This window comes from Phyllobates terribilis, unplaced genomic scaffold (assembly GCF_046119375.1).
Source record: "Phyllobates terribilis strain yellow unplaced genomic scaffold, ASM4611937v1 Scaffold_1__5_contigs__length_1240528914, whole genome shotgun sequence".
NCBI classification, from domain to species: domain Eukaryota; kingdom Metazoa; phylum Chordata; class Amphibia; order Anura; family Dendrobatidae; genus Phyllobates; species Phyllobates terribilis.
In genome coordinates this window covers 983,535,633-983,547,872 of record NW_027362761.1, presented here as the reverse complement: position 1 = coordinate 983,547,872, position 12,240 = coordinate 983,535,633, and the positions used below count along the sequence as shown (strand labels likewise).

General features: G+C 40.6%; 1 protein-coding gene across 17 annotated transcripts in view; it reads left to right on the top strand.

The window, feature by feature from the left end:
• TENM3 (teneurin transmembrane protein 3) overlaps positions 1-12,240 on the top strand; it is a 1,704,102-nt gene that overhangs the window by 1,576,856 nt on the left and 115,006 nt on the right. For all 17 annotated transcript variants that reach the window (XM_073643373.1, XM_073643362.1, XM_073643479.1 and 14 more), the window contains one exon: positions 5,105-5,372. In XM_073643373.1, the coding sequence (XP_073499474.1) occupies positions 5,105-5,372 (268 nt within the window). The remainder of the gene's footprint in view (positions 1-5,104; positions 5,373-12,240) is intronic.

The window sequence follows — 12,240 nt, the reverse complement described above, 5'->3', positions numbered from 1 at the left end:
GGTCTCATAATTGAAGGGTGTCTTCTCCCAACAGAAATTTTAAGATCTTGCCACAGGTGTTCAATGGGATTTAGATCTTGTTTCCATCCATTTCTGTGTGCTTCTTGAAGTCTGTTTGGGGTCATTGTTCTGCTGGAAGACCCATGACCTGGGACACAAACTCAGCTTTCTGACACTAAACACTACATTGCGACCCAAAATCCATTGGTAATCTTCAGATTTCATGATACCTTGCACACAGTAAAGCCATCCAGTGCCAGAGGCAGCAAAACAACCCCAAAACATCTTTGAACCTCCACCATATTTGCTTGTATGTACTGTCTGCTTTTCTTTGTAGGCCTCATTCCATTTTAGGTAAACTGTACAATGATATGAAATAAAGTCCATAGAAAAAATATAGAAAACATGAAAAGCCTCACCGTGCCTTGTAGCTGCATCAATAAAAAGTACCTCAATCCATGCTGTCTACCAGCAGTGTGCAATGAGCATGAAAATCACTCTGTATTTTTTTAATCATGGATATCCCTGTTTTTAACAGATGAAATAAATGAAAATTTTATTCAAGTACTGATCCTTTTTCCTATGTTTACTCATTGTAGAAAGATGTGCTTTACCAAAAAGCTTTATCTTGGTCTCATCTTTCCACAAGACGCTTTTCCAGATGGATTTTGGGTTACTCACATACATTTTGGCAAACTACAATCTAGCTTTTTTATGTCTCTGTGTCAGCAATGGGATCCTCCTGGGTCTCCTGCCACAGCGTTACATTTCTTTCAAATGTCGACGGATAGTTCCCCTTGACACTGAGGCACCTTGAGCCTGCAGGACAGATTGAATTTTTTTGGAACTTGATTGGGGATGCTTATCCACCATCCGGGCTATCCTACGTGGCAACCTTTCATCAATTGTTCTCTGCCGTCAACGTCCAGGGAGAATAGCTATAGTGCCTTGGCTTGTAAACTTCTTGGAGATGGACTTGTAACCTTGAGATTGTTGATATTGTTCAACAATTTTTGTTCTCCAGTCCTCAGACAGTTCTCTTCTCCTTTTTCTGTTCTCGATCCTTAACTGGCACACACAGACACACAATGCACACTACCTCTTGAAGCTCATCAAGAGAATGCCAAGAGTGTGCAAAGCAGTCATCAGAGCAAAAGGTGGCTACTTTGAAGAACCTAGAATATAAGACATATTTTCAGTTTCACACTTTTTTATTAAGTATATAATTCCTCATGTGTTAATTCATAGTTTTGATGCCTTCATTGTGAATGTACAATTTTCATAGTCATGATAATACAGAAAAATCTTTAAATGAGAAGGTGTGTCCAAACTTTTGGTCTGTACTGTACAAGCATACAAATATACACATACCAATTACAGTCCTCTCCTGCTGGAATGACGCCAGCCCCGACTCTCGTTTTGGCACAATACTTAGTCCATACTCTTGGTTATATTTTTCGTACCACTCTTGATCATATTTTTCCTTGTTAATTTATCACTGCCCTTGCACATCATTCTATGTATCAGTATATACTTCACTATATGTCCTCTCCTGTTGTTACTGATGCCTGTTGTATTCATGTTTTGACCTATATTGTCTTTATTCAATACAGTTCCTCTTGTTAAACCATTATTGTTGTAGGCTTATTGCCGTATTTTTTCTCCTTTTCATTCTACTGAATTTTATGTAGTAAACCATTTTCACTGAGTCACTGTCATAGTCTTATGTGATATTCACCTTTTATATCCATTATCTAAATTCTATTTAGAATTGTGCAAGGCTCAAAATCAATAAAATATATATTCTTTATAGCATAACATAATATTTAAAAACATAACTCCTTGATTGAGCTTGAGGCGAAACACATGTCTGGTGCATTTTCTTTTATAGGTAAAGTGTACCTTATGCCACTGTGCATTATTATTATTATTATTATGTGAACTTTCATGTGTCATCACTCTCCCTGTTTATCTGTATGTACCTTTAAGGGTCCTTACTTACACAGCACTGGCTATTTGGCTTGTGCCTTTTGAGTATCCATCTTCAATACTGTGATTACAAACAATATAACTCTGTATTGATTTGTAATATTCACACAAAGGAGGTTTTTTTATCACTTACCTACCTTTAGTATTTTATTTGTCTGACTTTTGTGTGTTTTTAAATTTTATGTTATCCAATAAAGGATATATTTTTCATTGATTTTTGAGCCTTGCATATTTCTACATAGGTATTCTTGAATTTATTGGTGCATTTTGGCCCCTTATCTATAGCTCCTTATACTCATGTAGGTTCGTTTTATACTCAGGAATGGGTTTGGACAGGGTTTAGATACTGTAATTAAAAAAAACCTACATACCAACTTTAGTTTTCTCTTTTGCGCAAAAGTAAAAGTATAGTCGCAGAATGGTAGGCTGTCGCTGTATGTATCTGGATTTTTATAAGACAACTGTAGGGGAAATCGTCAGATTACAAGCAGCTGTTTTATTTAAGATCCGACAGTGAGATGAAAACCTGACAAATGAAAACGCTAGGTAATAAAATGTGCGAATGACATAGGAAAGCACACTCTTCCTGCCAAAATATTCCAATAAAAAGGAATGTTTGAAAGCTCTCCCATGGGAACCCTCCCAATTCTTATTTTGTGCACTTGGCTATGGATATCAAGCGAGCAGTGCTTGGTGGCTTAGCAACTATAAATGCTAGTCTTCTTTGTGTAGGAATCTTATTATAGATTGTAATCCTGTCATTGCGGCTCGAAGTGAAATAAAGGTGATTGCTTTAGTTGCCAGATCTGAGTACGTAAAAGTCTGAAATCTCCATGACTAATGACTGCACAGAACCTTCAATCATCAAACTGTAGTTAAAATGTCTGTCGGTTTCCCATTTGGAAAAGCCAAACCGTTTGCAACAGAGCAGCGATAACAGAGTGAACAATGTGTGGGAGCCTTTTACGTATCCTCTACATGAAGCAAAGAAAAGCAATAAGTAACCCAGCCTAGTTTGATAATATAACGAACACATATATCAAATACATGGGAACATCATCAAAACCGACAGCTTTATAGAAGAGATAAGTTGTTCAGTTAGCTAAAATCATTTGGCATAATTTACAGTGATGAGTCACAGTAGTACGTTCCTTGATATTGAACTTGTCAGAAAAAATGGCTGCTGAACAAAGAATCAGCCGAGGCAGACACAATTCTTAATTATGTACATATTATAAACCTGCCCCAGAACCGAACAGTTCAAGGGTCCTTTCCTGTTTATGTAATTTAGATGGTAAGTGATGCAACGAGGCATACGTACCGGCATTACACCCACTACAATCCAACGTAACGATAGTGACACTATAGATAGATAGAAGAATAAAACATAGATAGATAGATATGAGATAGAGAGATAGATATATAGATAGATAGAGATATATAGAGATAGATAGAGAGAGACAGAGAAAGAGATAGATAACGATAGATAGATGGGTAGATAGATAGGTAGATAGATAGATGGATATGAGATAGATGGATAGAGAGAGATATGTGATAGATAGCTCAAGAAAAGTAGTTTATCTTGACTCGGATAAGACAACATTATGACAATTCGAGTTGATATTCTGCAATATTAATTTATTTTATTCCTCTTCTGTCAGTGCAAAAAGACTGTTCAAACCAAGCACATGTGTTCAGTGTATCCTTGGCGTGGTCAAGCAGTTGAGTGCACCTTCCCACCTACTCGGTTTCCATCTATCTCCATCCTCCTCTTCTTTGATTGACAGTTCTAACCTTATTGTAGCTAGAAATCAAAAAAATAGTAAGCTGCATTGAACTGTTTGACCACTCCAAGGGTGCACCGAGCGCCTATGTTTTGTTTGAACAGTCATTTTGTGCTGATAGACTCCTTAGGAGATGTAACCTTCAGTGCCGAGTTATCTACATAGTGCTTTGTGAATCATGATAACCTTTGCTGTATCTATGTGAATAGCAAATTGGATTAAATCATACTTTTAACTATGAACCTCATCTTTCTTTTGAATTGAGCATCTTTGTAAATACATTGCTTATAATATAATTATTATTAATAATAATAATTGTATTCATATAACAGCAACATATTCTGTAGCACTTTACAATCAAAAAAGTTACAGTTATGGTTTATGCCTACATTAAATCGTAAGTATAAACCATCGAGTCTATGAAATACTAAACTGCACTCAAAAATGTAATACATATACATGAAAGCCTATAGTGTAGCCTTTATTTGCTAAGTAATGAAGGTATTAAAGGAGTGGTCTGGTGCCTAAAATGTCCTTTTAATCTTTACACCCTAACCCCTTTTGTAATGAGCTTTATTATAAACTTCCCTACACTTTTCCCTATCTGGCTAATCCCTAAATGTGTTTATTTACTGCACTTCCTGTGATGTTTCGTTTGATAAGAGTCTCAAACAGGATGTCACAGGAGGCTGGGGCTGCACTCACTTCCCTGCAGTGTCTATCACCTCTCCTGGAAGAGGACGTCATCAGGGGGCGGTGCTGCACTCACTACAGTTTCTTGCATCGCTGTCCTCTGAAGATGTCCTGGATCCATGGTGATAAAATCTGTGGGAAAAGTGAATGCAGCACCAACACTTTCCCTCTATCTCCGTTGCCGCTGCTTCTAACTGTGACACTTGACGTCATCAGGGGACACAGGTAGAAGCAATGAGCGACACCAGCGCCGCCCCACAGCTTCTAGCACACCCCTCATAAGATCCATCATCAGGGGTCGGCACTGATGTCACTCACTGCTTCTATCACTGCTCCCTGATGACTTCAGGGTTGTGTCAAATGAATCATCATCAGTAAAGCTAATTACAAAAGTGGTTAGGGTGTAAAGATAGATATTTAGAAAGGAGATTTTAGGTACCGGAAGTGAAGTGTTGCTTCACTTACGTGCTTCATCACATAGTATAATACTAGATTTGTACGTTTAGTATATATATATATATATATATATATATATATATATATATATATAATTTAAAATGATATGTTTAATATGGTATCACATACTTATATTGCTAAACTGTAGTCTAATATCAGACATTTTGTCCTTTTTATATCAGGTGCTTCATGAAGAAACAACCATCCCGGGGACGGATTTAAAACTCTCTTATTTAAGTTCAAGGGCGGCAGGATACAAATCCGTTCTAAAAATTACAATGACCCACTCTGTAATACCGTTCAATTTAATGAAAGTTCATCTTATGGTGGCGGTTGTTGGAAGACTTTTCCAGAAATGGTTTCCAGCCTCTCCTAGTCTTTCATACACCTTCATTTGGGATAAGACGGATGCTTATAACCAGAAAGTCTATGGATTATCTGAAGCCGTCGGTATGTATTTCTATTATAATTAAACAGTAATATTTATTTTAGGAAGTCTGTCAAGAAGAAGTTGATTTATGGCCGTGTAAAGCGGCAGACTGGCTTTGTCGCTGTGAATGCATTCATCTTCTTGTTAAGCTGCAGTTTAAATATTTCAGTGACATTTAATTTTGGAGAAATCTATGTCACTGAATCGTTCACTCCGGTGTATAACTGATTGGTTTATAGCTTACTTACAGCTTATGCTGTTGAACATATCTAAATGTAATTTCTGTAAACTGGTGTTCATCTGTTTGTCCTGGGACACACCATAGAGGTAGATTATATAGCTGTCTTGAAGAGAGGGGGTCCCAGCCATGGTTAGCTCCAACTCCTTTGCTTTTGGGTGCTAAGTAAAACCTGTGCAGGAGTCTCCTCAACAGAGAATTCGACCACGTTCACACATTCAGTATTTGGTCAGTTTTTTACATCAGTATTTGTAAGCCAAAACCACGATTGGAGCAATCAGAGGAAAAGTATAATAGAAACACTTCACCACTTCTGTATTTTTCACCCACTCCTGGTTTTGCCTTACAAATACGGATGTAAAATACTGACCAAATACTGAATGTGTGAACGTGACCTCACGCAATTAGCATGCAAACGTTTGTGGAATGGGAAGCAACACCAGACCCTTCTGTTCTGGTTTGGGTTGCAAAACTGAAATTGCGGTGAGCCTGAGGAACCTGCCGGAGGTTACATCCGAGATCCAGATGACTCGCAGGAGGCAGAAAGAGCTGGGGACAGAGGGGAGTACCCGGACCCAAGATGGAGCTGAATCAGCAGAGCAGGAGGCGGCCAAGGCAAGTGCTTCATACAGGAAGATGGAGGTGATCTCCAAGCTGGAGAAGTTTTCCAGAGTGGAGGGAGCAGAGGCAGCAGCAGGGAGCTGGAGGTGAGGAGGCTGGAGGTGTAGACGACACATGGGAGTTGAACGGAGAGCAGTCCCAGGCACAGTACAACCCCATTACTCAGCGGACCCCCATGCGTGCTAAGTCACAGGATAAGTGTGGCACATCCCCCACTGCTGCAACCTCACAAGCCCCTGCACACAGTGAACAGCCTGTAGACTCATGCTAAGCAGCTATGAATGAACCAACACTGAAGGATGTATTCTCAGTAGTGACATTTTGCAAATCTGCACTTACAGCGCTGACCCTGTAGGTTGATGGCTTAAAGGGTGAAATGGCTAATTTCCGCACTGCCATGGAGAAAGCTGAGGAGTGGACGGAGGCGGTAGAGGAGCGTGTAGGCAGTGCTGAAGATCAGATTGCTGAACTGTTAAAAAGGGAGAAAAAATATGTCCAGAGCATTTTGGAGCTGGAATTTAAAACAGACAATCTTGAAAACCGTTCCCGTAGGAACAATCTAAGAATAATTGGAGTGCCTGAAAGGTAGAAGGGAACAACCCCACAGATTATATCAAATCATGGCTGAAAACCAAAGTGGGAGGAGACTGCCTTACAAAATTGTTCGCAGTGGAGAGGGCTCATCGAGTACCATCAAGACCCTTAACCCCAGGGTCGGCCCCGAGATCTATCCTGGCAAAAATCCTAAACTACCGGGACCGCAATCTCCTACTTGGAAGGGCCAGAGACATGGTAGACTTAACTATTGATGGCAACTGGATATCTATATACCCGGACTATTCCGCGGCAGTTCAAAAGCTCAGAATGAAATTCAGAGAGGTCAAGAAGAGACTACGGGGACTGGGTTTGACTTACTCAGTGTTATATCCGGCCAAATTAAGGGTGGTGGCTCTGGGAGGGGTACACTTTTTTCAGACCCCTGAGGATGCGACAATTTGACTGGATCAGAATGGCAAACGTATCAGAGTAGATGGGGCCCGTTGAAGAAGGCTCTGGTTGTTCGAGGGTTAATTTTTATTAAGATTGTAAAATTTGAATGGTTATAGGATTACTGTCGTTTGGTACTGCGGGACGAAAATGTTTATAATAGTTGTGTTCGGCGGCGCAACTGGCATTTTATTCTGTCATCGGTGGGCAGGAGAAACAAAGAGGTGGAGAGTTAACTAGAAGAATAGTAAAGTGTCCGAAATCTCAGACCCTAATAATTGCTAGGTTGTGGAAAGGCGTTCTCCTTTCTCGTATAGAGAGTGTGGTATAGGTATTAAAACAAAAGGTTGATAAAGTTCCTGTGGGGAAAGGGTTAGGGAAGTTCGAGGGGTACTTTAAGTTGAGTTTTTAAAATGGGGAATCGGGGGGGCAGTAGGTGTTAGAGAAGGGAGGGTACTGGGGGGGATGGAGACCAATGGGGGGGTGGAATACTGATATCACTGATTATGATGGGAGGAAGAGTTAAAATTTTGAGCTGGAATGTTAGAGGCCTATCTAACAACACGAGACGAACAGCAATACTGCAATATATTATGCAACAGAGGCCCTCGATGATATGCCTTCAGGAAACACACCTGATTAGTGAAAAAATATCTGTGCTACAGAAGAGATGGGTGAGGAAGGCGTATCACTCGACATTCTCAGCCTATGCTAGAGGGGTGTCAATACTGGTACACTCAAGCATGCCATTTGTAGAGGTAGAGGTGTCAATAGACAAAGATGGTCAATATGTATTTGCAGTGTGTAAGATTTTCAATAGACTATTATGCATTGTGTCTGTATATATCCCTCCGCCATACTCTGGGAAAAAGATGCAGGAAATTCTAGAAATATCGGGTAGATGGGTAGGGGTTCCTATGCTTATAGTGGGTGATGTAAACAATATTGTCAATGACCACTGGGATAAGGGAAGACATGCCTTGTTGAGGAATAAGGGGAATGAGACTGCATTTGGTAACTATTTAAAGGAAGTAGCCTTGACAGATCTATGGCAGGTACGAAATGTGGATAAGTACTGCTACTCCTGCTATTCGGCCACATATGGCTCTTTGTCCCGTATAGACGTAGCCCTGGGAAATGAATGGATGGATAATTTGGTACAGGAGGTGGAGTATTTACCAAGAGTGGTGTCGGATCACAGTCCGCTAGTGGTGCTACTACAAATTGAGGACCAGGGGAGTAATTCGGGGTTGGGATGGAAGATTCATCATTTTTGGCAGCAACTCCTAGACATGGGGAATATTGGTGATGAGGTCGCTGAATTTTTTAGGCTTAAGGAGGGTAGTGCAGAGCAACAGATTGTTTGGGACACTATGAAGGCATATCTAAGGGGGATTTTGTTCAAAGACATATCAAGGCATAAGACTACATCCAGAAACAAGGATATAGCGGTAATGGAAGAATTGAGGGCAGCGGAGGGAGCGCTGAGTAACCAGAATTCACAGGACACGCAAAACTGCATGAAGGCTGCTCAGGAAGAGGTAAATAAACTACATTTGCACAAGGCAGAAAGGTTGAGGGCATTTCAAAAAGAAGCTTTCTATGCCGAGGGTGAAAAAGTAGGACATCTGCTCTCAGTGGTGGCTTCTGCGCAGCGGGACTCGGCACATGTATATGCATTAAAACAAGAGAATGGCAGTGTAGTTACTCAGGGGGAGCAAATTTTGGAAGTCTTTAGGGGATTTTACAGGAAGTTATACTCCTTGCAGTTGCAGCAGGTAGAAGGGGAGATTGATGCTTTCCTAGGGGAGGCTCACCTACCTAAGTTAAGCAACGAAGACAGAGAACAGCTAGACGAACCGCTTTCAGCAGAGGAATTGGGAGAGGCTTTGGCATCCATGGCGGGGGACAGGGCACTGGGAGCAGACGGCATCCCAGCTGAAGTATACAAAAACCTCAATGAGGACATAATAACTAAATTGTTAGGGGTATTTGATGAAGCGTTGGAGAGGGGAGTGTTACCCGCATCTATGAGGGAGGCCATTGTTGTGGTCATTCCCAAGGCTGAAAAAGATCCACAGCTGCCAGAGTCATTTAGACCAATATCACTTTTAACTGCAGATATCAAAATACTGGCCAAGGCTCTGGCGAACAGACTAATCCGGGTAATAGACAAGGTAGTCCACTCGGACCAATCTGGCTTCATGCCAAATAAATCCACTGCTGTCAATTTAAGGAGGCTGTACTTAAACATGCAAATTCCAGCTGAAAATGTGGGTAAGAGAGTAGTGGTATCTCTAGATGCACATAAAGCCTTTGACAGTGTGGAATGAAACTACCTGTGGTCGGTGCTGAGTCACTTTGGGTTCCGGACAGTGTTTACCTCATGGGTAAAATTGCTGTACTCCTCTCCAACAGTCAGAATTAAAGTGAATAATAAACTATTGGAAAGCTTCCCTCTGTTTATAGGTACGAGACAGGGGTGTCCATTGTCCCCGCTGCTATTTGCCCTTGCTGTGGAGCCATTAGCTGCCAAAATAAGAAGATCGCAGGAGGTGAAGGGGTTTGTATATGGGAAAACAGAGGAGAAGATCGCGTTATATGCCGACGATATTCTACTATTTTTGGAAAATCCTGGGGAAGCCTTGAGAAATGTAGTGACACTAATTGAGGGATTTGGACAGATATCGGGACTACTCATTAACTGGGATAAGTCGTGTGTTCTGCCGATAGATGGAAAGGGTGACTGTACCGGGGAGGTGGAACTATTCACCAAATTAAAGGTGGTCCAAAAATTTAAGTACTTAGGGATTCATATAGCTCTTCCATTGACGACATTTGAGGAGCTTAATATATGCCCTTTATTACAAAGACTGCGCACTAAAATCACAGCGTGGAATAAGTTACATTTATCGGTGGTGGGCAGAGTGAACCTCCTCTAAATGATTGTGATGCCGCAACTGTTATATGTGCTGCATAATTCCCCCATCTGGATCCCAACGAGCAGTTTCCGCAGGATAAAATCACTATTTAATGATTTAGCTCATAGACTGTAAGCTTGCGAGCAGGACCCTCACTCCTTTTGATTTGAGATATGCTTATTCTGTATTGTCTGTATAAGTTCCCCCTGAAATTGTAAAGTGCTGCGGAATATGTTGGCGCTGTAAAAATAAAAAATTATTATTATTATTATTTGGAGAATTAGTGTGGGGTAAGAAGAGTCCCAGACTTAAACAGGAAACACTGCAGAGACCGAAAGAGGAGGGAGGCCTAGCGCTCCCTAATCCCTGGTTATACTTTCTTTCTGCACAAAGCCATCACCTCAAGGGGGGGGAGACTATGGGAAAGGGACAGGTACCTGTCAGTTTGGAGCACTTAATTAAGATTTCGCCATTAAGTATGGGACTGGAGGCGGGAATCTTTCAAGAAATGGGGATCACATTACCATACCTTAAATCTAATACATAAGATGTGGCAGAAAATCAAGCAGATTAGGGGGGTAACTCACTTCACTAAGTTTTCAACTATCTGGGATAACATCTATTTTCAGGAGTTCAGTAATATGAAGGGGTTTGATGAGTGGAAAGAAATGGGTATTGGCCTGATCTATCAGTTGATTTGCAGAGGGAAGCTTAAATGATATGAAATGTTGCAGGAAGAATTTCAATTCCCAAGGCTAAACCTCTTTCAATATAGACAGGTTCAGCACACATTTCAGACCCAAAGCAGAAGAGGGTCTATTGGAATACAAATAGATCTGATGTTAGATTTTATACTTAAAAACAGAGGAACGAAAGGGGCAATATCTGAAGTGTATAGAGACCTGCTGCATGCCTTTCTTGGAGGACACCCTATCAAAGCTAGAAGGAAGTGGGAGACAGACTTGGGAGAGATAAACGACGATAGGTGGGGGTCTATTCTAGAATATATACCCAAGTTATCCATGAGTGAACCTGGGAGAATGTCACCGCTGTATGTGATCCACAGGGCGTATAGAACCCCTGATATGTTATGTAAAGCAGGGTTGAAGTCTAAGTCCGACTGCCCAATGTGCTCGCAATCTCAGGCAGACATACTGCATATGCTTTGGCATTGTCCTAGATTGTCCCCCTTTTGGATACACCATTCGTTTTGGAATGGTGTATAGGTGTATTGTCCCTAGGGACCCACTGACATGTATATTAGGGTATTGAGGAAATAAAAACAGACAACATGACCAATTGCGAGATTATTGTTTATTGCCAGAAAATTGATTGCAAAATATTGGATTAGAGAGGAGGCCTCATTGCCCAAACGAACTATATAATTCAACTTGAAAAAAGTATTTACACCAAGAGGAATAAGCAGGAATACTTCCATAAATTATGACAGCCATGGTTGGATAGGATTAATTAGAGTACACCTATATATACTACTGTAGAGTAAAACTCTTGGTAAACTGCATGGCGGAGAGGAGAGGGAAGAAGGAAAGAAGAAAAGGGAAAGAAAAGGAAAGGGAGTAGGGGAAGGAAAGAAAAGGAGTAAAGTAGGGAAGAAGAGGAAAGGAAAGAAAGGGGGGAATAAAATAAAAAAAGAAAAAAAAGAAAGAAAGGTCTCCATGGGGGGGGGGGAAGGGAGGGGGGGAAACTTACTGTAATATTGTAAAATGAGTATTGCCATGAATATCTGATACTAGTAATACATGTTACGGTTTATTCTTCTACCTGGTGACGCTGGATATCTTCCTTCATTACTTTACATTACATGACAATGATGGTAAGCTTCTTTTTCTATCTTCAGCATTTGTCATGTGTATATATCCTCCAGCTTGCACAGAGACCACTGATCCCTACTTTTGAGTTCACCGTATAATATACAACATTAATGGAATGATACGAGCTGTTCAATGAAATCTGTTCTGTACCAAGAGTTTTGAAATCACAGGCAATATTGTAATCACATCGTTAATGAATCAATGTATTGGTGAGAAAAACTCAACAGCCATGTAAACTCCCCATTAATATTGTTTTGAAGAAACAGATGAGGTATTCGAGTCAGACTAT